The sequence below is a fragment of the Struthio camelus genome, chromosome 7, assembly GCF_040807025.1.
Source record: "Struthio camelus isolate bStrCam1 chromosome 7, bStrCam1.hap1, whole genome shotgun sequence".
Taxonomy (NCBI): domain Eukaryota; kingdom Metazoa; phylum Chordata; class Aves; order Struthioniformes; family Struthionidae; genus Struthio; species Struthio camelus.
In genome coordinates this window covers 24,701,921-24,726,714 of record NC_090948.1, presented here as the reverse complement: position 1 = coordinate 24,726,714, position 24,794 = coordinate 24,701,921, and the positions used below count along the sequence as shown (strand labels likewise).

The following is a 24,794-nucleotide window of genomic DNA, read 5'->3' as shown; positions in this document are numbered from 1 at the left end:
CCTAAGTATTTCCTAGAATATAGAGGAAATGTAGATGGCAGGGCAAACACACAGCACCGACTCCTGCCTTTGGAGCCCACTGTAAACTAAGGCAGTTTTGGGGATGTCATGACCTGCACAGCTGACACAACTCTAAGATGCAATTCCAGCTGCCAGGAACATCTGGAGTGTGGTGTGATGGCTAAGACACCATCTCCCTGACATGCCTGGCAAGCTGCAGGCTGTGGCCCGGAGCAGCATGGTGCTCTGTACTGGAAGATGTTTGCTATGCAGAAATTCACCTCCTGAGGAGAAAGGCCTGGGGAGCTGATTAAGCTGGCTCTGTAGATTTTTATGCTCTCAAGGCATTCTGGTTTTCATGTGTTTTAACACCTGGTTCTCGAAGAGGTCATGAAGCAGAAAATCATTATGAAAGCATGTAGTTGATACCAGAGATGAATCTGGCCTTGGCCTCTGCACTTTAGGTACGTGTCCCCGACAGACTCCTAAAACTCTGGCTCAGAGTCCTTATCTCTCCCTCGCTGGTGGGCTCTCGCCTCACTTTCAGGGATTTCCTTCCAGCCCCCCATCATCCAGACCTCACTTGCCACTTTTCCTTCTCCCCACAGAATAGTTGGCGGTGACCAGACGGGCCCCCGGCTCCAGCGCTCCCCTTCCCCCGGGCAGCGAGTGCTCTCCCCACCATCCCCGCTCAGTCCCCCGGCACAGCTGCTCAGCCCCGAGCCAGAGGGAGCTGTGGCCCCAGCGCAGCCCCCGCAGCCACGGAGGCCACAGAGGCGCCTGGAGAGCCTGACCTCCCCCCCGGACAGTGAAGCCTACTATGGCGAGACAGACAGCGATGCCGACAACGTGGCTCAGGAGAAGCACCGCCGGGCCCGCAAGAAGAGCCCACGCTCCCCACCGGGCAGCACCACCAGCAAGGTGGAGGCACCTCAGGATGAGGTGTCCCTGTCTGAGCAGAGTGGCTATGAGAGCACCCCAGAGGCTGTCATGCAGGAGGGAGCCGAGGCGGCCGGCTCCGGTGGGGTAGCCAAGAGGGAGATTGCCTATTCGCCTGGCAGCCGTGCAGACACCCCATTCTCAGATAGTGAGGGGCAGCTGCGGCCATCCTCACTGGAGGGACAGGAGCTTTCTCCAGAGGCCCTGCTGCTGCCCCATGCCACTAAGGCTATCCGAGCGGAGCGCCATCTCATCCCCATGGTGGGGCCTGTGGAGCACCCCGTCGATGAAGACCTAACCACCACATATGCGGAGAAAGCCAAGCAGGCCAGTAAGTCCTCGGCATCCCGCCACTCACCCCTGCCTTCTTCCAGTGCAGGATCTCCTTCCAAAAGCCCCATTCCTGCAAGTGTCAAGGGGTTTATTTCCTCTAGCGTGGGACGAAGCCAAGCCAGGTCAGCCCCGTAGGGACTGGGGTTTCCAACTGCAGCTTTGGCACTGGGCCAAAAGCTAGTTCACCTAAGATGTCCCACACAACAAGTAAGAGAAAGGGTTCAGGGTCTAGGATTCTCTTTAGGCTGAAGAATATGCAGGAGAAATGATGCGGTCAGGGAAGAAATTGGGGTTTAAATTTCTTAGGCCTGGCCATTCAGTGATCTCAGTGACCTCCATTTGCTCTTTAGCTATCTGTCTCCATGCAGAGGGCCCAATCAGAGGGACCTCAGAGGAGCCCTGGTTCCTCTCATCCCTCCCTGGGCACAGAGGCTTACGGTGTTATACATAACTAAGGACCAAGTAAGGAGATGCTCTGCAGTCAGCCTAGTCCTACAGGAGTGCTGGCAGTAGCTCATTTATTTCTTTGGGACTGGTTCACTCTGTCAAGCTCAAGGAGGGGCTTGTCTACATCCACATTTGGAGGACGTTTTCTGCAGTCATTTGCTGCAGCAAGGGTGGTTATGTGTGGCAGCAGCAGTAGCTGCTGAGCTCTGGTACAACTGGTCTCTTTTAAGGTATCAGTAGCAGGAGGCTGCCAGCAAGGACAAGTAGGAGCAGGTAAATCAGTTAATTCTGACAGTTCCTTTCGGTGGGACCCCCGTTACCTGAGACCTTTCCAAGTGGAATAAAGCACTGAAAAATACTCTGTGGTACATGAGTCATGGACCTGAAGTGTCCTTAACTGTGAATATGTTTTCTGCTTTCTGCTACACGTGAGTTATTTCAAACCCAAACAAAAAGGCAGAGCATGACCCTATTTGATTTCACAGCTGTGATCTATCTGACCCTATTAAAAACAAGGTCATCAATAATTTATTTCATGAGTACCTCAGTGCACAGTATGATTGACTGTTTTACACTTCCCTGAGCCTAGAAATGAAGCAAATTTAAAAAAACTGACTTTACTGGGGAACTGAACTTGGAGGATCACTTGTGGGAGCCCCCATTACAGACTGGGAAACTCAGATACAGATAAGTTAATAGACATAATTAGAAATAAAATGCACAGACTCTAACTCTAGTTCTCTGCTCTAAATGCTAGACACGTTTTTCCAGAGCAAATAACATTGCAAGACAATTGTTAAGCCTCTCTTTTCTCTTTTCATTGGGCTGAACATTCCTCTATCTACTTTGCTTAAGGGATCCTTTGGAGGTTACTTTCAAATCTAGGTTCCTTCCTTCCTTCAGGTAAGGCACTGGCTTACTGCTCTGCCCTGTGCTGAGAGGACACACTCAGCTGGTTCCCGTAAATCAGGCCCTGCTAGGCAGTACAACTGACTTGGTGCCTCATGCTGTTCCCCAGCCTGTTTAGCATTCACTTCCCTTAGGAGAGCAAAGAAAGTAGCAATTTCAGCCTCCCTGAGGATGAAGCTATTTTTTCTCCTGCAAATAATGTACAAGCATGAGGCGAATGTTGAGAAAGGCATGTTCAGCTGCTTGCTGCCACCTGATAGTCCTAGCAGTGGATGAGCAATTGCTTTACCTCAAAGCTTATTTCCATGGACAGCGTCAGAAGAGAAGGCTCCCAGGAGAGCCACGTATTTAATGCAGAGCATTTCTAATGGCAAAGTAATATCCCATGGCAGAAGGTGATGCAACTCTATTGCCAGCTAGAGGGAGGGTTCCTAGAAGCATTGCAGAGTGAGATAATATTTTATTTTTCCTAATACCCTCCCCTCCTTTTGGATTATGTTTGACCATGGGTATTCTTATGTAAGAGTCATGGCATAGCTCTGCCATGGATGGACCTTCATGGCTATTCACATACCAGCTTGGCCTTTTCTTGGATTAGTAAGTAATGTCAAGGCAGATCTTTATGTCTTGGTTATGCTGGAGCACAGTAGCCATTACCAAAAAAAAAAAAAAAAGTCATGGTCATTAGCCACTAACTCTGGGAAGGAAGCAAACAAGCAAGAACAGAAAGAAGCGGAATGGAAGGCATTCATTATGGGGTGAGCACCCACCCTCCCACAGGCGGATGGGGGACTCCTGAGCTGCCTTGACTCCCAAGGGGAGGCTGCCTGCAGAGGAGTTATAGGCAAGGGAGGTGCATGGTGCTGCCTCTGGTGTGAGGAAGCTGTAGCCTTGGAAGGATATTTGGACACGCATTGATTTGGCTCCTCCAAGTTGCTTCAGGCTCTTTGGAGCCAGCAGAGTTTAAAGCTCTGCTTCCCTGCCTTTCCTTAGCAATACCCAAAGTACAATAGTCCCCACTGGGACAGGGGGACTCCTGGGCTTTGGTAAATGTGGAGGCAAAATCAAGCTTATGGTTTAGAAACTACGCAAGTTTTAAAAAACTGACTTAACTAGGGTAGAGGACTTGGAGGATCAGTGACAGGAGCCCAGAACTTGATGTATAGGCAGCAGGCACTTAGGGACCGTTCTTACTACCTAATCAAATCTCTGCCTTTTGCAGCACTACCTACCTCTCTAAACATATTCCCAGTGTACCTGCTCAGCAAACCCTCCTTACCACAGCCTTCATTACGGCGCCTGCCATTGCACCGTAAGAATGTGAATAACTTTTTTTTGTTGTTGGGACTGTTACCCAGATGGTTCCTTGCCTCTGCTTCCTAGAATGTATTCCTCCAGCTTTCTCATGCCTGCTGTGATGTTTGCTCTGAGTTTTGGAGAATTTTCCTTATCCTTTGTATTCATTCTAACTTTTCACTGTCATTCTTAAGTAACAGAGACCTTCTCCCTTTCCCATCTGCCCCTGCACCTCAAGCAAAGAGAATCACAGGTATAGTAGAGTTTCCCAGAAGCAACATTAAATCTACAGATGAACAGGTGAAATTGCTGTGCAGGAACAGAAATGCAGAAATACAGAAAAGTTCTTTTGTGCACCACCAAGAAGAGCAACTGACATCTTTTATAGTTCCATTGCCCTGCAAGGATCACAGTAAGACTGCTAGAGATTGTCAGCTCTTGGGCTTTCTCAGACTTCAGATCTGTAGCTCTGCTCTTTATTTTCTATCCCTAGAGCTTTTGTAGACCTTTCCTTTCTCAACATTCAGCTCATCGAATACTTTCCAGAGCTCTGAGCTTTCCAGATGATTTGTAAGTTGATGCCTCTTCTTTTTTGTATTACTTTCCTTCAGTTCTGGTGGTGTTAGCAAATCTGATCTGGGCTGATTGTATACTATCCTCAAGATCATCAATGAAACTATGAAATGCTTTTCATACTCCCCTGACGCTCTTTCCTACCTGCACCCTGATGGATGATCAGTCCTTATGATGTGATTGCTACTGATTCATCTTCTGGTAGTTTTCATCTTATTGACCCCTTTCAGTACACTTTTTTTTTTGGCATCAAAGCCACCATTTCCTGACAACTGCAGCTGCTTTCCCTGCCTTTGCTAAATCACACAGCAATTGCTAGGGGTAACACCTAACTGTTACACTGCCTAACACCTGCTTTGAACAGCGGTAACACTGGAGTGAACAGAACTCACTTACATTAGTCAAGGATTTGACTTCAGGAGCAGAACAGGGCAGGTGCATCCACTGTGTGGTGGCAAGTACAAGCAGCCCAGGAGGCAGCAGATTTGGCAAGATTTGGCAGCAGATGGGATGGAACAAAAGCAGCACAGGGAGGAGGGAGCACCCGCTGATGCCCTCTGGGCAGTCAGCTGCTGTGATGTGCCTCTCCTTCCCCAGCAAACACACAAGGGCTTAGAGCTCCTTAGAGAGGCAACAGCCCTTGCAGGGGGGTTTGGGCCTGTCTCCTCCAAAGTTCCCACCCTATCAGAGGTTGCGCATTGGTGCTGGCTCATCTCTCCAGCCTGTGGGATGAGCTCCTCCATCTGCCTGACCCTCCACAACTGCCAGAAGCTTGCTGGGATATGGCAGCTCAAACACGACTCAGGATCATTGCTAGGGCAGACTAGCAGGGCAGCGAGGAGCCACTCACCATCCAAGTATGAACTTGGGGAACAAGTAATAGGGACTTCAGTCTTCCTTGCTACCCAGTGGCTACTGTGCACGCTGTTGTTTTGCTCAGTGGGGCAAGAGAACAGCCAGCATACAGGGACTTTCTGCTCTATTTTAAATAAACTTCAGGAGGGCATTCATACCTGTGAATAGCCAGTATTTTAATAGTCAGTATTTTGCCTAGTTGTAAGAAACAAAAGTACAAACTCATTTCCTTTCCACTGTAACAGTCACTTGCTCTGTTTAAGGAGGTAATTTAATTCTTGGGGAAGGTGGGGGGCTTCAGGTTCCTAATTCATCATCACTGACAAGGGTCAAGCCATGTCCTCCCCAGCAGTGACTTTTGTGCTGCCTGGACAGTGCAGCAGGGAAGTAACAGGTAACAAGATGGAAAACAGAAATAAAAGAATCTGGCTGGGTTGCAGGAGGTTAGCAGAAAGCAGGGGCTTGTGGCAGGGAAAATCAGCCTATACCTGATACAAGTAATTGCTGTTGAGGTTCTCTGATTCCCCATAGCTCCATGATTGCTCTTGTGGTGTCCCCCCTCTGCACAAATGCTCACCCCACCCTGGGAGGCTTGGGATCCATCCGTAGCCAGGGCTGCTTCTCCTTAGCCGCGTGGGCACTCTAAGGTGTGCTGTAATTTCACCCCCATTCTAAATTGTCTCACATGTGGAATGGGATCAGGCTTTTTCACCAATTGGAAATACCAATTGCTGGCAGAAGAAAGGCATACCAGGACAGCAGTCTAGTCTTAACTTGCTATCACACTGTAGGAATTTGTGTCACTGCAAGAAGTGCTTCAAAATATCTCATTTTAAACTTATCCACTGGACTATTTTTAGTTCCTAGGACTCAAGAGCCTTTCCATGTATGGTGGGGGAAGGGAGCAAAAAATGGGTGGGGAAATTTCCTCCTCTGCTTTATATGGGCCTGGCTGCCTGTGCAGATTCATCAAAGTTACTACATTCCATATCAGAAAAGGAAATCCTTCTTGTTTAAAGCGGATGTACAGCAGCATCACTTGACGAGATAGGACGCTTATAAATAAGTGGCCTATTCATTAGAGGGTCATACAGATTTCCTCTTCCAAGAGTGACTGCAATCACACTTCTCTGCAAAGAGGGTGAGTGTAACAAGCCAACTATCAGCTTATTACAATAGGTGTAGGCCATAGTAGTTGTGAAGAAGATAAAGTACCTGAATGGCAGTTTGAACTTACTGTACCACATTTTTTACTTGGCTTTCAGCTTTGACAGCTGTGACTCTAATGATGAGTGTTAGGCTAGCTTAATGGTTTTGCCATCCTCTGCAGTCTAGAAGACCAAAGGGTTGAGGATAGTAGTCAAGTGTCCCCATCCTACCTGCTTTAAGGTAGAATAGAAAGGCATTCTGCATAGACCAGGAGGAGATCAAGATTCATCGCCTGAACTACTGATCTTATAGGAGGTCTGTTTTTAGCAGTATGAAGCAATGCTGAATAATCCTTGACCCTTGCTACTCAGTGAGCAGCCAACCACTAGGAGAACAAGGTGGTTGAATCACAGATGGAGAGTCTGATCTCACTTCAGCTCACATTGAAGTGGGAATTGCCTCCACCTGGGAAATGAAGAAAACTACATCAGTGTATGCAATCGAGTTGTACATCTTTGCTTAAGAATCTGCCACTTAGTATTAACAGTTTTGAATTCTCTGCAGCTTGGAAGGCATTAGTAATGAAGATAACAGTGAGATAAACACAGTGCATCTGGAGCACTCTCAGTCCAGTTTTAGGCTTGAATACAGTATACCTTTTGTCCTTATGCCTTTGGTTTATATTCTTCCTCTATTCAAAGCACAGGGGTGATATTTTCTGGCTGATGCTTGGGCAGACAGAGACTGTAGTATGGTAGTGTTGACTCTCTTGGTTAGTGTAGATTAATTTTTCCTTCTTTCTTGAGCAGTCTCAGAAATCGTCACAGCAACTGACTGTCCTCCTCAGGCGTTCTTGCTGGAGACACCCAGCATCCTTCCCTTTGGGCATCGCTCTTGCCCAGCATTTCAATGGAAGATGCTGTGGGTTGCAGCACTGTAAGTAAAGCTGATAGAGCTTTGCTCTGCTTCTCTCTGCTCAGTAACTCACCGCTGTCTTGCTGCCCAGAGCCTGACAGAGACAGGGTTTTAGGTGAACACGCGCTCACTCAACAAATCCGGTTGGATATAATGTTCTCAGGGAGGGAAAGATCTTTAGTATCTGAAGATGTTTGGAGGAGAGCTGTATCTGATACCTGAAGTGAAGAGGTATAATCACTTTTGTCCTAGTATTTCCAACTCTAGATGTTTTTTAGTGCTTTTTTAAATTATCAGTTAGCTCAGACATCACTTCTCTGTGCTGTTATTATCAGGGCAGGGACTCTGACTCTGCAGCGCAGTTCCTTAGATATAGCCAGATCTTGCTGATGGTGAAATGGTGACAGCAGCTCTTTCTCCTGAGATCACACTTCCATGGTCCTTGGAGGGCCCAGGTTAGAGATTTTTCAGAGTATGCTGCCATACACATTTAGCTAGCTTAGCCTGTCTCAATGTGTGCACTTGTGGAGTGACTTTGGTTAGCTAATGGCTGACAGGATGCATAAGGCTGATGGAGAGTAATAGCATTAAGCCAAATTGTTGCCAATAATTGGCAACATTCATGTGTATTTTAATTATGCAATGTGCTCAGATCTCAAGGTGATTAGAGCAATGAACACACAGAAACAATTATATAAAAAAACCCCAAAGGCTGTCTCGGCCAACCTGGTAGTTTCTAGGTTCCAGCATTTTCAGAGTTGAGCTGAAAGAAATCATAATGCAAATAGGCAACAGGAATCCCTCTCCCTGTCCAGAGCTGTTTCCATCAGGTCTGAAAGTGATATGGGACTTGCTGAAAAGGTTGGGATAAGTAGGCAAAACTACACAGAGACAACACTGAAATGATGAGACAAAGTGATAGTGACAGGGGAGGGAGAAACATAAAAAGGTGAGGCATAAAAGGACTTTGGCAAAGGGTAATTAAACAGCAGGGTCATTGCTCAACAAGAATGAGAGAAAATTGTGGCTAGGAAAGAGGAAATTGTCAACCTGACAAAAATAATTCTTCAGTTTCCATTCAATCCATCATAGGAAGAGAGATCAGTTTGTTGTGAAATCCGTAAATTTCACTGTTGTCAGGCTATCTACTGCTTATGTTAACCAAGGATTTGATCCTTAGCGTATAAGAAATAGGAGCAGGCACAGGGGTAAGTAGATTCAGCATGTCTGAATATACATGTACATGGACTATACTAAAAAGAAAAGGCTGAATCATATTCTCTCTAGAGGTTTAACGGAGGGAATTAGTGGAAATTTTGTCAGAACAGCCCTCAGTCATTGATAAATACTGTGGCATGATGGGAAGGGTCTCAGTGGAAAGAGACCAAGAATAGCACAGACACTGGCTCTGGGCATCACAAAAAAGTACGTTTAGCTTCAGTTAGGTGAATGAAATAGTTACTTTGAATGTACTTCATGAAAAGCAAGAAGATCGTGAAAACCAATATGGATTAATCAGAACTAAAATAAGAGACGCTTACTGACCTGTTTGATAAAATAACAGGCTTAGTAGCTAAAGAAATAAGGTGGACACAATATATGCTGACTTCTGTAAGATATCTGATATGGTTCCACATGACTTTTCCAACTAGAAAAATATGGATGAGGTGGGACTACTGTAAGGTGAGTGCACAATTAGCTAAGAATAGAACAGAGAACATAACTATTAATATCTCATGATGTCAAGTTAGCTAGTTGGCTAAGTTGGTAGTAGTGTTTCACTGTGCTTCTGAATCCAACAGGACTACCTCTATATTTTCACCATGGAGCTTTAAACACTAACATATGTCAATCAAATGTCCTCTCCACCTCAATGTTATGTGACTGGAGAAGAGACTAAAAATCCCAACCCTCCTCTCTTCTGTCAGTGGGTCTTGTGCTCTCGCTGCATCTAGACAGAGCAGGGAGTATGTGCTGTGGGGCACCCCACTGCCCCGAAACGGCTGTTGTTCAGAACTGGGACCTGGCTGGGACACCTTGCAGCTTCTTTCTGATCTTTCTTCCCACAGAAAACAAGGTGTGTGGGGGCATGGGGGAGGGAGGTGGGTTACCTGCACTGAGGAGCTCAGAAGCATTCCCAGGTCCACCATCATTGTCTTTTTATCTGCTTTTTCGATTGCACATTCCTCCTAGTGAACCTTTAAAATATTTTTATTTCTCTTGAGTGTGTTCTACCTAATGAGCAGTAACAGGAAACAATAATAATACAATTTTCAATGAATGGCCTGAGGATGCAGTGGAGATTGCAGTATGTTAATCAACAGATGACATAAAGCATGGAAGGTGCACACAGTTGTCTCGTGGAAGGCTGGGTTTTTAAAATGTAGTGGGAGCTTGGTAGGTTGCGGAAAGGGACTAAAATCAATCAGGTAACAAGGATAAATGGAAAACGCTGCAGGATTAACCAAATGCACAGACAAAGATGGTGAACATATGCTTACCAGAGAGTGGATGCTCAAAACCCTGAAAGACAAAGAGAAGATGAATCAGTAGGACCCTGGTGACACAGATCAAGCAGTTTTGTGAGCAGCAGAATTAACAGAACCTGGTGTCCTTTTAATTTGTCTTCTGCTTGATATCTCATTCTCTCATGTCTAGTAAAAGGCAAATCCGTCTGGTGCCTCTCACATTCAAAATGGGAGCTCATAAACTCTTTTCTCTGCGTTCTTCTGTTTTTGGTGCCTAATTAAGACTGCATTCAGGCTTTCCATTTCCTATGGTGGGGCCCATCTCCTCTGTCCAGCCACCTATTTTAATGTAAAGTTGTAGGAGCTTAGTATCTTTGTGACTTCATACTCTTAAAATTAGCAAATGGGCTCAAAAGCTATTAGGGTGAAACAGAGAGACTGAAAAACATAAAGCATGACTGCATAAGCCTTTCTTAGGAAATCAGGCTGAAAACGCAAAAGACAGATTCACTAGGAGACTCAGCAGGTGCTGCCCTGGCAAAAGAACAACTCTGCTTTGGCAGTCTTGTCACAGAAGACTATGTAGGGATCATCTAGGGCCTGAGTTTGAGCTGGCAGCACAGGAAAGCTGGCCATGTGGGCTACCTTTCGCACTGAGCACACATTTCCACCCAGTTCACGAAGAAACACAAACTCTCATTAAACTGAAGGAGATTTTTTTGAGTGAACAAGCTATCTGAGTCTGCAGCAGAATACTGTGAGACTAATACACTGCAGCCATACACAGAAATGTCTCCTCTCCCTCTCTGCCTGGTAGGACTCTTCAGTAGTAGTGCAGAAGTCTAAGAATGGCTAAGAATGGTCAAAAAACTGCAAAGTGAGTGGGTGTTTTGCTTCCACAGGCTGTAGATATGCCAGCAGATAAGCTTGATTTGTAGCTGATATCCATTTCTCTCAAACCAAGAGGTCACAGTGGGGCAGTGTCTCAGTGGGAGCTCTTAAAATCACTAGCCATTTACAAAAATGTTGATATTTCACTAAGTACTTAAATATATATTTAAATTTAGATACATGCTTAAGTGTTGCAGACTTCAGTAGGACCAAAGCATGTGCTTGTAGCCTGCTGAATCAGAGCTGAAGTTAGTAGCTACATTTTATATTATGCACAGATTACATGATAGAAGTTTGCAAATATCCAGGAATGCAAAATAAGCTTTCTGTCCCAGGAGTTATATTTTAAGTTTAAGAATATATACTACTCTACCTTATGGTTTCCAATTCCAGCATTGGTTGTAGCTTGGAAGGCTGGCTTACAACAGGGAAATACTTGGAAGGCCAACAGAACCTATTCAAATCTTATTTTGAAAGGGCTCCAGATATGAAAAACATGAGAAGTCTATAGCCTGTAATGACATACTGAGATATTTGCAACATTAGCTATGGAAAAATGACCTTGTCTAACATAAATAGCTGGAAAAACAAAATTCTAGTTGATCCCATGTAAAAAAAAATAAAACAGTGGACAAGTAGTATTTCATCACATAGGAACAGGTTCTCTAGGTGTGAAATTAGCAATATGTTTATTTTCAATGGCAATAGCTTTTTGGAATTTGGTCTTCAGTAATGAAATTTATCATTGTTTTTTCCTAGTGAACACGAACGGTTTCTGACATTATCTAAGCCTGCTTGTTCTGTAGTTTTTCTAAGCATACATTAAAATGCTTTCCTGTAACAGGTCCTGATCTTGAAAAGATGTATACTTCTTATGCTTCTCTTTACTGCATTTAGTAACTTAATTCACTTCACTTTAGTGAAATTTAGTTAAAGTAAGTACATGAAAAAGTTTTTGTAGGCTTCGCTTAATAGCAAATATTATTTTTCATTGCTTATTTCAATAGAATTTAGTGAAGCAAAAAATTGAGCGCTATAAAAGTTAACAAAGAGGTTTCTATAGAAATTTTCCATCATACCAGCAGAATTTAGGAGAGTATTATAAATCTTCTATTCTTCTGTTTACTCTTTTATGTATTCCATCTGAATGCTCTTAATAGAGAAAAGTTTCTGTACTACAGAACAATTTTTAGTTTCCAATTGCATACTGCAGATATCAGATTCTATAAGGTTTTTCCAAAGAGACTGTTTCACTGTGCGTATAAATATTAATCAAAGAAGAAGAAAAAACTGAACTACGTCCATTTCTCTTGCTCTAAGAGCATCTGCATGAGGCATGACAAGTCTCTTACAGCAATGTTGCCTGTAGAATTTGTCTTCCTTGGAGGGCAGGAATGGCAAATGGATTTCAAGAGGGATGGTCAGACCTTCACTTTTCTAGACCCACTAACACTGGAGATGGTCTGCTCGAGTCCTTAGTGATGGTGTCACTAAGGCTGGGACTGCTCTGCAGGGAGAACCACTGGGCAGTGTCACTCAGCCATGGTTCTGGGTTTTCCTCACAGGCGGCACCTATTGCTCCTGTAGAGAATGAGCCAATAGGACGAGCCCTAGCCAAAGTGCAAGGAGACGCTGAGCAGGTCCTGGCTGTGGAGATTTGCAGTTCCCCAGCACCCTCCGCTCTTCTCTTCCCCATCCACCCAAGTCCTCAATAAACAGCACGTCGTCTTTCAGCACTTCTCAGTCTCTAGCACAAGAGTTCTGAGCGGCACTGCCAAAGCACCACTCGTCAGCCTCCAAACCCTTCATCACCCTCCATGGGCACAGCCACACTCTTCAGGGTTGTAGTAACAGCTTCTGCCATTGCAATTCAACTAAACCACTACACTGCCGGCATCCAGGATGCTAATGCTCTTCTATTAAATGTTCTTCAGTCCTGATACAAGAATCTGTTTCACAGACCGGTTCTCCTGACATGTAGAAGGAAATTGATATATACAGAAAAAGAAAGCCTCTCCTCCCCACTTCTCTTCTCCATATATTTACTTGGAGTTGGGTGCTTTCTTGGGTTTTAGAGAAGGAAAGTTCCCTTCCTCCTGGGTGGGTTTCTCTGCGTCTCTCTGCTGGGACACAGGAGCTGTGTTAGCCTCATCTGTTTGAGGGTTCTTTAGCATGAAGTGCTGGATGTTGAGGTACTGGAAACAGTTTCTTCCCTGAAGCGTGCACCACAGTTGCAGTGAGAGTAGGGAGCATATTTTCTTATTTTTAAATAAAAAAGAGGAGTTTCTCTTCCAGGGAGTGGAAGTTGGAGGAAAGAAGGAGGGTGTTTAAGTGCCAGGTGACAATGTCCATCACACTGCTCAGTGATGAAGCTAGGAAGATAAAAATAGACAGAGTGACCTCATGGCTTTCGGCAGCAATGCCTATGAGACAAAAGAGAGGCTTTAAAAGGCTTGTGGAGCTGATAGCAAAGGACTTGGACACTTCAGAGTTTTGATTCTGCTCCAGCAGGGAGCTGCTTTGCTTCTCTCTCATTGCCTCTCTCTCTGTTTATGGGGAGTTGTGACTTAAACGGGCTTTGTGACATGCCCAGCTCTCCAGGCCTGGACTCTGCCATCTCAAGCCTGGATCAGCCCTATGCAGGTACACATCTTCTTTTCTTTTCCTTTCCTTTTTGATTCTGTTCTCTTCTCTGTTCTCTTCTTTTCTTTTCTCTTTTCTTCTTTTCCTTTCTCTTCTCTTTTCTCTTCTCTTTTCCTCTTCCCTTCCCTTCCCTTCCCTTTCCCTCTTTTGCTTTTCTTTTCACTCTTTTGTTCTCTTTCTTACTTCCCTTCTCTTCAGCAAGTCATCTCAGGAAATTTCTCTTTCCCAGCTTTCTTAAACTGTTGTAGGAGATTGTGGCTTGCATATTGCGATCATTTTTCTGGTAGGAGAATGGGGATAATTAGTTATGTGCTTTAGCCTTTGATGAGAAGGAAAAGAAGAAGAAGAGAACAGGGAGGCAAGTGTCAGGTCCCAGAGGGGCTTAGTTGTCAGCTGCTGAGGGCCAGCAGACTTTAAAGCACAGGGCACTTCAGAACAACTTCCTAGGGGAGCTGCATACGGATATTAGTGTTCAACCAGGACCAAGAGTTGGTGGAATCACAGCCAAGACTAGCTGCTGTTAAATTTTCTCTATCAATATTTGCTAGTCCAACACTCTAGAAGTGAGTCCTTTCATGGTGTTCTGCTGGCAGAAGGGGCTGCACAGACACTCTGGAAGGTGTAGTTCCTTAGCTGTTGGCTCCCGATGCCAGAAATCTGCCCAATCTGAATCACTCATGCCCAAAGTTCACATATTCTGGGCTTGATTTAGATTCTGTAGCGCTACTTCTTCTCTTTGTAAATTTAGAAGCAGAAGATGAGCCGAGTAAGGTTCTTCTAAGCGGGAGGTGTAATGGCTGGATGCTTATAGCGAGAGGGAAAGCTCTCCTAATTCCTCCACTGTGAACACTTCTGCATAGACACAGACATGCAGATTTCTAAGCGGAGTGGGCTTGTAGGAACTGTAGCTCACCTCCATCATGGAGAGCAGGTCTTTTTGGGACAAGCCCATCCATGTCCACGAATAGCAGTGAGTGTCAGTGAAAGCCTGGGCTCTACCAGTCTTGGTTCAGCAAGGCTGAGTCATTCGGTAAGGAGACCTTTGCAGAGCCTTAACTCAGCAAGTGCCAGCACAAATTGTAAGCCCTTTCTTCAGCCCAGACCTGATTTTGCTCTATTTCCAGTTTTCTGGGTGCAAAGGAGAGGAATAGATTAAACATCCAAGTGAGGTGATCTCAAACTGCAGAGCTCCTCTTGTTGAAATCCCATGGCAGCAGCATATGCTTTAGAATGGCTGCATACCTGAAGAGTCTTTCCTTTCACGATTGTAAGCTTCCTGGAAGGATGACTGCTCTGCAAATCAATACCTTATTTTCAGCATGGGGTGAGCTGCTTCTGGTGTGGTTACACTGGTACCGGAGTGAACAATGATACCTGGCACAACTGTACAGCCTAGCCAGGTTTTGGTGGACATCTGAAGCCCTCAAGGAAACCAGTATCCTTGCTTGTCCCCTGCTGTCCCCCACTGCTGGTTACTTTGCCACATCAGCTGTTCCCTGTTGAATTAATGCTCTGTGATGAAGTGGTCCAAAGTTACATCCTGAGAGGACTGAGCAGCTTCCATCCTCTCCTGAATGAACACCAACCCCCAGCACTGCCTGCAGCGTCCTCTCCTCTCCTCTCCTCTCCTCTCCTCTCCTCTCCTCTCCTCTCCTCTCCTCTCCTCTCCTCTCCTCTCCTCTCCTCTCCTCTCCTCTCCTCTCCTCTCCTCTCCTCTCCTCTCCTCTCCCTCTCCTCTCCCCTCCTGTCACTTCACCAGGACATAATACAGTCCCTCCTTCTAGAGAATGTCAGGGCAGGACAAGATGTTACACAGTTTTTTAAGAAATGAATAGAGGCAGACAGTAGCTGGACATCTCTTCTGTCATGCTGGGAAACAGACAATGGGAATAAGGCAAAGGATGAAGTGAAAGAACAGACTAGGGGTTGGCTTTGTTCTTTTCCATCTGAGCAAGGTTGGTGTTGATTTCTGTCATTCGAACATTGATTCTAGATGTGGCCATACCTTCTCTCTGGACAACTGAGCTTTGTTTTTCTATTGGTGCTTGCTCCCCTGCTGCTTGCCCTGCGCAGAGGCAGAGAACACAGCGTTCCTCCCTGGGGCTTTACTGCCCGCTGGGCTGGCAGAACAGGTGGAAAATGATTATCCTGCACTTTCATGTCAGCGTCCCAACAGGTGTTGGCTTTTCCAAGCAAGCCCTGTAAGTGCATTCCTTCTGGTTTGGCAGATAGTTCTGGAGGTCTGGGATTCTTGCTCAGGAGCAAATGCTCTTCTTCCTTGCGGGGCATTGCGCACAGGCAAGGCACTGTAGCAAGGATGAAAACATGCCTCCTGTTGCTGCAGGCCCACTGCATTGCTTCCAGAGAGCAGTGAACAGCCCTGCACACAGTGCTGCTGTGGCCCACACGGACTCTGCAGCTGGCACTGCAGGGCCTGGACTTGGAGTAGCCCAGCTATGCCTGTAGGGCAGTCACCCAAGAAGCACCTCTCCTATGGCACAGCACATGTGGGTGCTAAGAGCAGCAGTGGCTGCCTCCCAAACTCTCAGGGACAGAGAGACTGCTTCTCCAGGGAATCCTCCATGCGGTAGGAGGAAGATCCGCACAAAGCAGCATTCCAATTTCAGGGTCATAAGTCAGAGTTCCCAGGAGCAAGGGCATGCACTGCAAAAACACCATGAGATACAGCCTGGGACTCTTGGCCACCTTCTGCAGGAATAGGAAATCTCAGTCTGATCAGGAATCAGAGACCAGTTTTGGAGTAAGGAGGTTCCCTCCCTGCACCTGCACAGACTTCTTCTGTCATGCTTACAGGGAAAGAGAAAACTGCAACTAGGTTTGAATCAGCAGTTCCTAAAGCCACTACCAGCAAAAGTAGGAAGGATAGGGAGGGCAGGGGGTGATGGGTGTCTCCTCAAATGAGCTCTAGGAAACCTACAGCCAGATCACCGCTCATCTTTGCCAACGCAGCCTATTGCTGAGCCCTGAGCTTGTCTCTTCTTGTCTCTTGCAGAGCTCCACCGCCATGAGAGCACCCAAGAGAAGAATGTGAAAGAAGCCAAAACCAAGTGCAGAACCATTGCATCCCTGCTGACGGATGCACCCAACCCCCACTCCAAGGGGGTGCTGATGTTCAAGAAGCGCAGGCAGAGGGCTAAGAAGTATACGTTGGTCAGCTTTGGGAGCGTTGATGAAGACCGCTGCTACGAGGAGGAAGACGGAGTTTTCCCAACCAGTGAGTCTGAATTTGATGAGGAAGGTTTCTCTGATGCCCGAAGCTTAACTAATCACTCAGACTGGGACAACACCTACCTGGACATTGAAAAGTCCAAGTCAGACTCTGGGCAGAAGGAAGAGAAGCAGAAAGGTTTGAGTGAGGCCTCAGGTAAAGGAGCACGATTATTTGAGCAGCAGAGGGAACGGGCTGGGAAGTACACGGTGGAGCGAGTTCCTGCACAGAAGAGCCCCCAGCCTGCCCCAGCTGCCCAGCCACAGCAGGGCATGGTGAATGGAGACATGCCTGTGCCACAGAAAGTAGACAGTGTGCCCCTCAGCATCCACTTGGAAGGTGTGCAAGTGCCTGGCAAGCAGCCAGCCACCCTCCCTGCTCAGGGCCTGCCTGCCCTCAGCCCCACTGCCTTCCCGCCTGCCCCAGGCACCCCCAGCCCGTTCTCTGCAAGCACTGCAAGTTTGTTCAACAGGTCTGCGCGGCCCTTTACTCCTGGCTTCTCTGGCCAACGCCCAGTGACATCCTCTGTTACCTTCAGGCCATCTGCACCCAAAAAACCTAGTGAAAGCCTGGGAGGGCAAAGTACAGTGGTTCCCCCTTTCTCGCCTGTGCCTCCAGGAGCACCTGCCAGTGCACCAGTTCCAGTGCATCGTGGCGCAGTCAGCTCCTCCACATCTCTGTATATTCCTGCACCAGGAAGGCCAGCCCCACCACTGGAGTTGCAGCCAGGAGGGGGAAGAAGTGCTTCAGAGACTAAGCCTTCTGCCAACACTGCCCGGACATCCACTGCCTCCATATTTCTGTCTACTCCCTTGAAGCAAGGAGGAGAGGCAGCCTCTGCAGCATCCCAACCACGAGTCCCTGGAACAGCTTCTTCTTCTTTGTATATTAGCCCAGCACCATCACAGCCCACAGGAAGCAGCTCCCCACTGCCAAGGCAGCCATGTCCTGCCACCTCACCAGCAACAGCAAGACCTCCTTCTGAGCCCTTAACCTCGAGGGAGCAGAGGATTGCCATGCCAGCTCCCCGGACAGGCATCCTGCAGGAGGCTCGCCGGCGGGGCAACAAGAAACCCATGTTCAGTCGCGTTGAGGAGAAGAAGAAGAATTCACCCAACCCCGAGCTCCTGTCTCTGGTGCAGAACCTGGATGAGAAGCCAAAAGGCGACCACCCTGGGGCAGGCTTTGAGTCTGGGCCTGAGGAGGATTTCCTCAGCCTGGGCGCTGAGGCCTGCAATTTCATGCAGTCCTCTGGCCGCAAGTTCAAGACGCCACCTCCAGTGGCTCCAAAGCCACAGCAGCAAGATGCTGGACTGGTAAATGGGGCCCATGACATGCCTCAGCTTAAAGGCAAGGGGGCAGAGCTTTTTGCCAAACGCCAGAGCCGCATGGACAAATTTGTGGTGGAGACAACACCAAAGTCAGACTCCAAGCCCAGGACCCCCTCTCCTTCCCCTTCTCTACCCTCATCCTGGAAATATTCCCCCAACATCCGAGCTCCCCCTCCAATAGCTTACAACCCAATGCATTCCCCTTTCTATCCCCTGGCAGCCAGCAAGTCTCAGGCTAGCAAAGCAGAGAGCAAAGTGAAAAAGGCACCTGGTCAGAAATCAGGGATCAAGGTCATTGATTTCCTGCGCCACCAGCCCTATCAGTTAAAGTCAGCCATGTTCTGTTTTGGGGAGCCCCCAAGCCCCAGCATGCAGGAGGCTCCCAGTCAGCCAGGCCAGCATGCCAGCTCATCCTTCACTGCAACCAAGCAGGTCCCTGTGAAAACAGCTAAGACCCAGGAGATCCGGCGGTTTTCCACCCCGGCTCCCATGCCAGCCTCGAGCAGCCTGGCACCCACCGTGCTTGCGCCCCGCTCGGCCACCACATTGGATGAGCCGGTGTGGAGGACAGAAATGGCCTCCTCTGCCCCCACCACACCAGCTCCCTTCCAGGTGGAGCTCAGCCAGTCCCCTAAGCCATACCAGAGCTCCCCAGAGCTCAGTCAGGTGTGCCGAGGGCCTTCCCCAAACCCATCCTCAGCTTCTCGGTTTCAGGTGGCCAGGCCCAAGTTCTCAGCAGCCAGAACAGGGATGCAGGCCAATGTGTGGAGGCCAAGCTTCGGACACCACTGAGGCAGGTGCTGCTCCCATCCCATCCATGGCCCCGCAGAGATAGTGCTCGTTTTGTCTTTCATGCTCAATACAGTGGGGTGAGTGACACAAAATGAAGAAAAGAAAAAAAAAATTACTCCTCTTCTGCACCACCCTCTCCCTCAGCCTCCCCTTGGTCTCAGATGGGCAGCTTCATGGCAAGGCTTAGCGGCTGTGGCTAGAGCAGGAGGAATGACATGGAGAGAGGGCGTTTGTGTGGTACGCACAGCCTGGGGACTCACATGCAGCTGCAAAAGCCGCCTCTTGAGGGGTGAATAGCAAGGGTGTCTCACACAAGCACTTGTAGGTGGTAGTGCTTTTCCTCTCCTGAGGGCTTTACAGAGAATATTACACTGATCCTTTCAGTGCTCCTGTGAGGATGGAGTCACCCCTTGAATGGAAGAGCCCTGGGGGCAAAAGCCTCACAGGAAGGAAGGGGCAAAGAGAGGACGTCAGTACAGAAGTCCTAGTTTCCCCATTAGTTCAGTGCTTTTTGCTGAGCCTGCCAGTCTGTACGCATGCACTTGTGTGTGCACGCACAAACATGCACACACACATACACACAGATGCAATGAATGCAATGAGAGGTGAGGCTCTGCCTTGGACATTTCTCCCCAGACTGCCCTTGGGAGGGACAAGGGAAAGAAGGCAAGAGAGCAGTGTGAGAGGGAGTGTTTGCCTGTTTGCACGTGGGCAACATGTCCTGCCTAGGAGGACGGTGATGCATGCCCGTTCTTCCAGTCGCCAGGGTTGGGGTTGAAAGGGAGAGTCATCCAAGCTGGTGCCAAACACAGCTATCCAGGCTGGTGGCTGTTTGCTGGGAGAGGGGCACTGAATAGACTTGGTGGGGCTATCACAAGCTGGAGGAACCAGAGAAGGAAGCAACCATTTTTAGAGACACACAAAGGGCAAAGTTAAGCTCAGGCAGCGGCTGGTTAGCTCCAGGCAAGCCATGCACCATTAGCTCCACTGGAACAGGATATAGACGCTGTAAGTGTAAGGGAGGATTGTGTGGGAGAAAGTAAAGATGGCTTTAAAAGGAGGCAGGACCGAATATGCATTTGCACATCAGCTTTTTGTTCAGTTTAAGACAGGAGTGTGGCTAGATGGGAAAGGGGTCATGACATAAAACTTCCTGAAAACTCTCAACTGAGCTGGAAAATGGAGCCCTTTTACAGATGGACTCAGCAGAGGAACAAGGGAAAGGGAAACAGGAAGTCACTAGTGGAATTTCATACTAAATGATTTAGGTATCCTCAGAACTATTTGATGAGAAGTGAAGTGCTCTGAGGTTCCCAGAGGATCTACATTCTCACACATGCACGCAGAGTTCAGTTTGTGGGCAATGCTGGGAAAAGAGGGCTGGTTGCTCCTAGAATGTCTGAGGCTAGCCTCAGGCTTCTTCCCTACACCAGAAGCATATGACAAGTAAGCATTCCCTTTCCTAAGAAAGAAGTCAGGGTATTAGCAGGGTCTGTGCATATGTGTGTGCATGTCGGCAGTGCTCTGGTTTGTGCACACCCCTGCCATTTGCTTTCCTGCTCTTGCTCCCCCTTTTGCAACAGCCACTTTCACAGCATGATCCCACAGGCACACCAAGAAAGCATTACTCCTGAAGCACTGTCTCCCTGAACACAGTAGATGCCCCTGGTGTGGGGAAGGGCTTTGACACCTCTTTCTGGGCAGGGGTTGCCCAGCCTTCTGCTGGATCCTAAGTCTAAGGAATGAGTCGCAGAGCAGGATGAGGCTCTCATAGTCCTGCTCATATGTCTCCTTCTCATTAGATCTGCTCCTTTCCTTCAAGCAGAATCCATTCTCTGACTGGACTGAGCAGAAGCTTTGGATCTACAAAACTGTGGGTTCTGGGGAAAGAAAAGCATCCCCAGCTGGCTCCGATGCCAGGTCTCTAAGCACGTGGTTTCACGCTAAGCCCAAGCCAACCTTCCACAGCGTGGTTGGAGCCTACGATGTGCAGCTCTTCTCAAGGAGGCTCAGGGCTCTAGTTTGCCTCTCTTCTTTGTGAGCTGCTAGGGATTTTACATGTGTGCTCTCTCTCAGCAAGAAAGAGAGGGCTGGAGAACCTAGCTAGCAACTCTAGCCCTGGACAAGCTTGAGAGAGAGAAAGAGAAACAAGAAAAAGTAATGCAAAATCCTGCCTTTGAATCCTTCAGTCTGGCTGGGCTTGCTCTACAGGCCTGTGCTTGCAGCACACATTCCTGGGGGGGGCTCTGAAACAAGGGTGAGTGTGCTGGGGAGGGAGGAGGACAGCACTCATACCTCACTTGGCAGACTGGCAGCCATGGGAGAGGATGGAGGGAAAACCGTCAGAAATGCCCTGAATTAATGAGCAAAGGGCTGCCCAAGCCAGGTGAGGTGTTGCACCTGATTGTATGACAAAGGAGCAGCCAGCCTGAACTAATGAGGTACTGGTACATGCTCCTGGAAAGGCCCAGAGCTGAGGTCTTAGGGCAAGTCGTCATTGCAGTGTTAGCTTAGATCACCAGAATCTGCTTAGCTCTGGCAGGGGGCAGAAGCCATGCTACAAAACCTGACCTGGAAAATTGCATTCTCACTCGTCCTGTCCTGCCTTGCATGGCCTGTGATCCTGGAAGAAAATCACATATGTTGCCGCAAACTGAATCTCTTTGATTTTTCCCAAAGAACAGCAGGAGGAGTCATTTATTTTTCTAGGAAAACTGTGGGAAAGAACCAAAGGACTAGCAGTGCTCCAAAAGCTTCATCTCGAGTCTCACTGCAGAGTGCTGATTATCCATCAATGATTTTAGCCAGTAGCCTTAGGTGGACCAGCTTGTCCAGACTGAAAGCATCACTGAACTTGTGTCAAGCAGGGTTGTGTGGACCAGAGAAGTATGCTCAGGCTAATTCTGCAGTGAAAAAATAACCTCAAAAAGTCTGAATCTTACTCCAGTATCTCTAACAGGGACATAAAGCAGGTGAAGTGCTCTCAGGGCCTGAGTGTCTCAGGAACTTCATTTTGCCACTGGAGAAAAAAGGAGGTTTGGCATTAACATGGGCCTGCATCTAGTTAGTACTTGGATGGGGCCACTCCAGATTTCTGGGATGCAAGCCAAGCAGTTATGGCCAAGCGCTGTTGGATGTTAGATTGCAGGACTCAAGTGAGTGGAATACCTGCATTTGGCCTATGATTTCTGATAATGTAATGGGCAGAAGATGAAAAAAAAGTTAGGTTTGACTAGAGAAACACTATTAAACATCAGAGCAAGGAAAAGATTTAGGAGTCTGGGGATCCTGCATTTCACTCCTAACATCCTTGGCTCAAATTTATGTTTAGAAGCAAAGCCAAAGTAGTTTGATGGCTCTAAGCCTCTCCCAGTCTTTCCTGGATCCTCTGCTGAGGATAGGACAGGATCTGCAGAAGCAGAGGGTGCTGCAGATAAGACCTACAGTGCTTCTGGAGTATCCCAAATAGGGCCTGAGGCTGCAAGAAGCATGAGGTGAGAACTAACACTGAGATGCATCTGCTAAACTATAGGAAAGAAACTTGAACTATTGCTGGCTTCAAGCAGCTCTGCTAACATCTGCTCACGAAAATAATGTGGCTGGCCTGTTAGGAAGGTCACAGGCGAGGTTACAAAGAAGACTGTGGAAGCATATAAGCTTGCCTTGAGCCTCCCCAAATTTCTAATTCCTCCGCTGTTGAACAACACAGACTTAAGCAGTTGTTCAACAATTTTTAGCTCGCTCCTTGCTATGTTACAGGCTGCAGTGGTATGCCAAACCCAGTATCCCCTTGTTAAGCATTTAAAGATGTCTGCATGGGCTCTGATTTAAAACTGCTTATCATCCCTCCTCTCTAGCATGCTGCAGATTATGTGTTGCAGCTATAGCAATTCTAGGGGTTTATCTTGGCTTCAGAAGTGTCAATCTCTTCCCTCTGTGTCTATGGGAACACTTGCTAGAGATAACCTCGAGTTATGGCAGCAGCTGAGAGGAAGAATCTCAGAAAAGATTGGTGTGAAGAGAAGCCACTGATCACCAGATGCTAGCCTAGTACAGCCCCGGTTTGTTCCTCAGACTGAATTTGCTTTCTTTCTGCTACAATATCCAGCACCCCCTCCCAGGCCTTCTTCCTAGAAAATACTTGTCAGTGCTCTGAAAATGGGAGCCCAGCAGCAGTGCTGTGGCTGGCAGAAGATGTGACCCCAGAGGGGGAACAGAATTGGCCTCTTTGCGTATGGAGATAATTTTGTTTTCCTTTTCTGTTTGTTTTTGTTTTTTCAATTTAAAGTCACTTTCTATTTGTTTGTGCAGAAGAATAAACTTGTGATATGCACTTTATATGCTACCTTTTGTCACTTGCTTTGCTTAGCACCCAAAAGGAACTGCTGTGTGTACAGTACATAGAGTTATCACTACCTCCACAAGCTATTAGGGCCAAAAGAATATAAGGAGTCCAAAAGAGGATGGGATGTCTTGGCAATAGAAACAGGAAGACTTAAGTTGGACTTAAAATCACTACACATTAAAAAAACTCCACAAAAAAAGTTAAGTGAGATAAAAACTTTGGTACTACAGGATATAAAACACCCATTTGTTACTGGGGTTGAAGAAGAAATTCTTTATGGACAGTGTCACAGCATGGTACTTTGGGCAGAGCTAATTTTAGCTCTGTCTGCCTGTTAACTCTCAGTATAATCATCCATTGCTCTGTTCTGCTCTAGCCCAGTCATCTCTGTTTACTAAAAAGGAAAATCCAGATAGAAAGTTCATAGCGGTGCCAGCTGTAAGCCTACGTCACCTACCTCTTCTTTTCCCAGTTATAGTGTAGACAGGAAGTGTCAGCATGAGATCGAGTACACAATATCTTCTTGTCTTAAACTGTAGGACCGTAACAGTCCCAGTCCTAGCAAACATTATCCATCCTAACCTTAACACTGAAAGGAAGGGAAACAACACCTGACACAACCTAAAACTAATTTAGTCACTTTTTCTAGTCTCAGCCTTAATCCTTGTTTCCTGGTTCCTGCCAGCCTTAACTGCTTGTTAGAGGAATCCTCAACTTTAGCCTTTGTCCTAGAGCAGCAAATACCACTGAACCTGACAGGAAGAGCTTGGTAGCATAACCCAGTTGTGGCCCGGCAGCCTCTTCTATTCCCAGCCCCAACCACATCCAGTCCAGGCCAGCTGGAAAGTACTTTACTGTAATCCAAACTCGTGTCCAGGGATCACTATGAACGCCACCTCTTAAACAAAAAAATTAGGCCTCTTTTGGCAATAGCTCTTAAACTAATTCACCAGTTCCTGCTCGGCTAAACTCTAACCACAGTCTTGCTCCCACCTTAACCTTAGGCAAGAGCCCCAGTCAACTTCTGTTCCAGAAACAGTCTGACGGTCCTTGCTGTCACCAGGTAAAACTTCGCAAGGTGGCCATTTCCACTTGCAGAATAAACAGCACCTAACCAGTCCCTGTCACCTGAATCCCAACCCCAACCATCACCTTTATCACTGTCCTCGTTCTTATCCTTTTCAGGCAACCTCTGACTGCCCCAGCCCTAGCCTCAGCTTACTGGTCTGTTCTAACTCAAACCCTGCCCTCTGCTTGTAAATCCGATATTAATGGCAGTTTGTCAGCTCCTGTAAGATCAAATACAAACTCTCACTGTATGACTTAAATTATTCTTAACAGTAATCAAGAAATCCTTATCATTCAAAAAACTAAATACATCCCCCTGCATCCTGAGGTTCCAACCCTAACCCTAACCCTAACCCTAACCCTAACCCTAACCCTAACCCTAACCCAATTCATGTTAAAGTCTACTAAATTTCTGGGTCCTGAGAGGTTCCTTGCCCTCAGTGCAGGACAAATGTTAGCAGACCTTCCTTCTGAGGTACTTGTGACTCACAGCCAGCAGTTCCCGAGCTCTGCAGAGGAGGTGGGGGTCAGCTGTAAAATGAGATTGCAGACCTTGGAAACTTGTCCAGGGATCATTTTGTGGATGTTTCTCAGACTAATTACTAAGAGGG

The 24,794-nt window shown here is 47.2% G+C and overlaps 1 protein-coding gene across 1 annotated transcript in view; it reads left to right on the top strand.

The window, feature by feature from the left end:
* The window catches only part of SYNPO2L (synaptopodin 2 like), a 38,814-nt gene extending 15,706 nt beyond the window's left edge, over window positions 1–23,108 (top strand). Inside the window, exons 3-4 of the mRNA XM_009671245.2 lie at window positions 609–1,270; window positions 16,432–23,108. Of these exons, the coding sequence (XP_009669540.2) occupies window positions 609–1,270; window positions 16,432–18,770 (3,001 nt within the window). The 3' untranslated portion in view covers window positions 18,771–23,108. The remainder of the gene's footprint in view (window positions 1–608; window positions 1,271–16,431) is intronic.
* The last annotated feature ends 1,686 nt before the right edge of the window (window positions 23,109–24,794 follow it).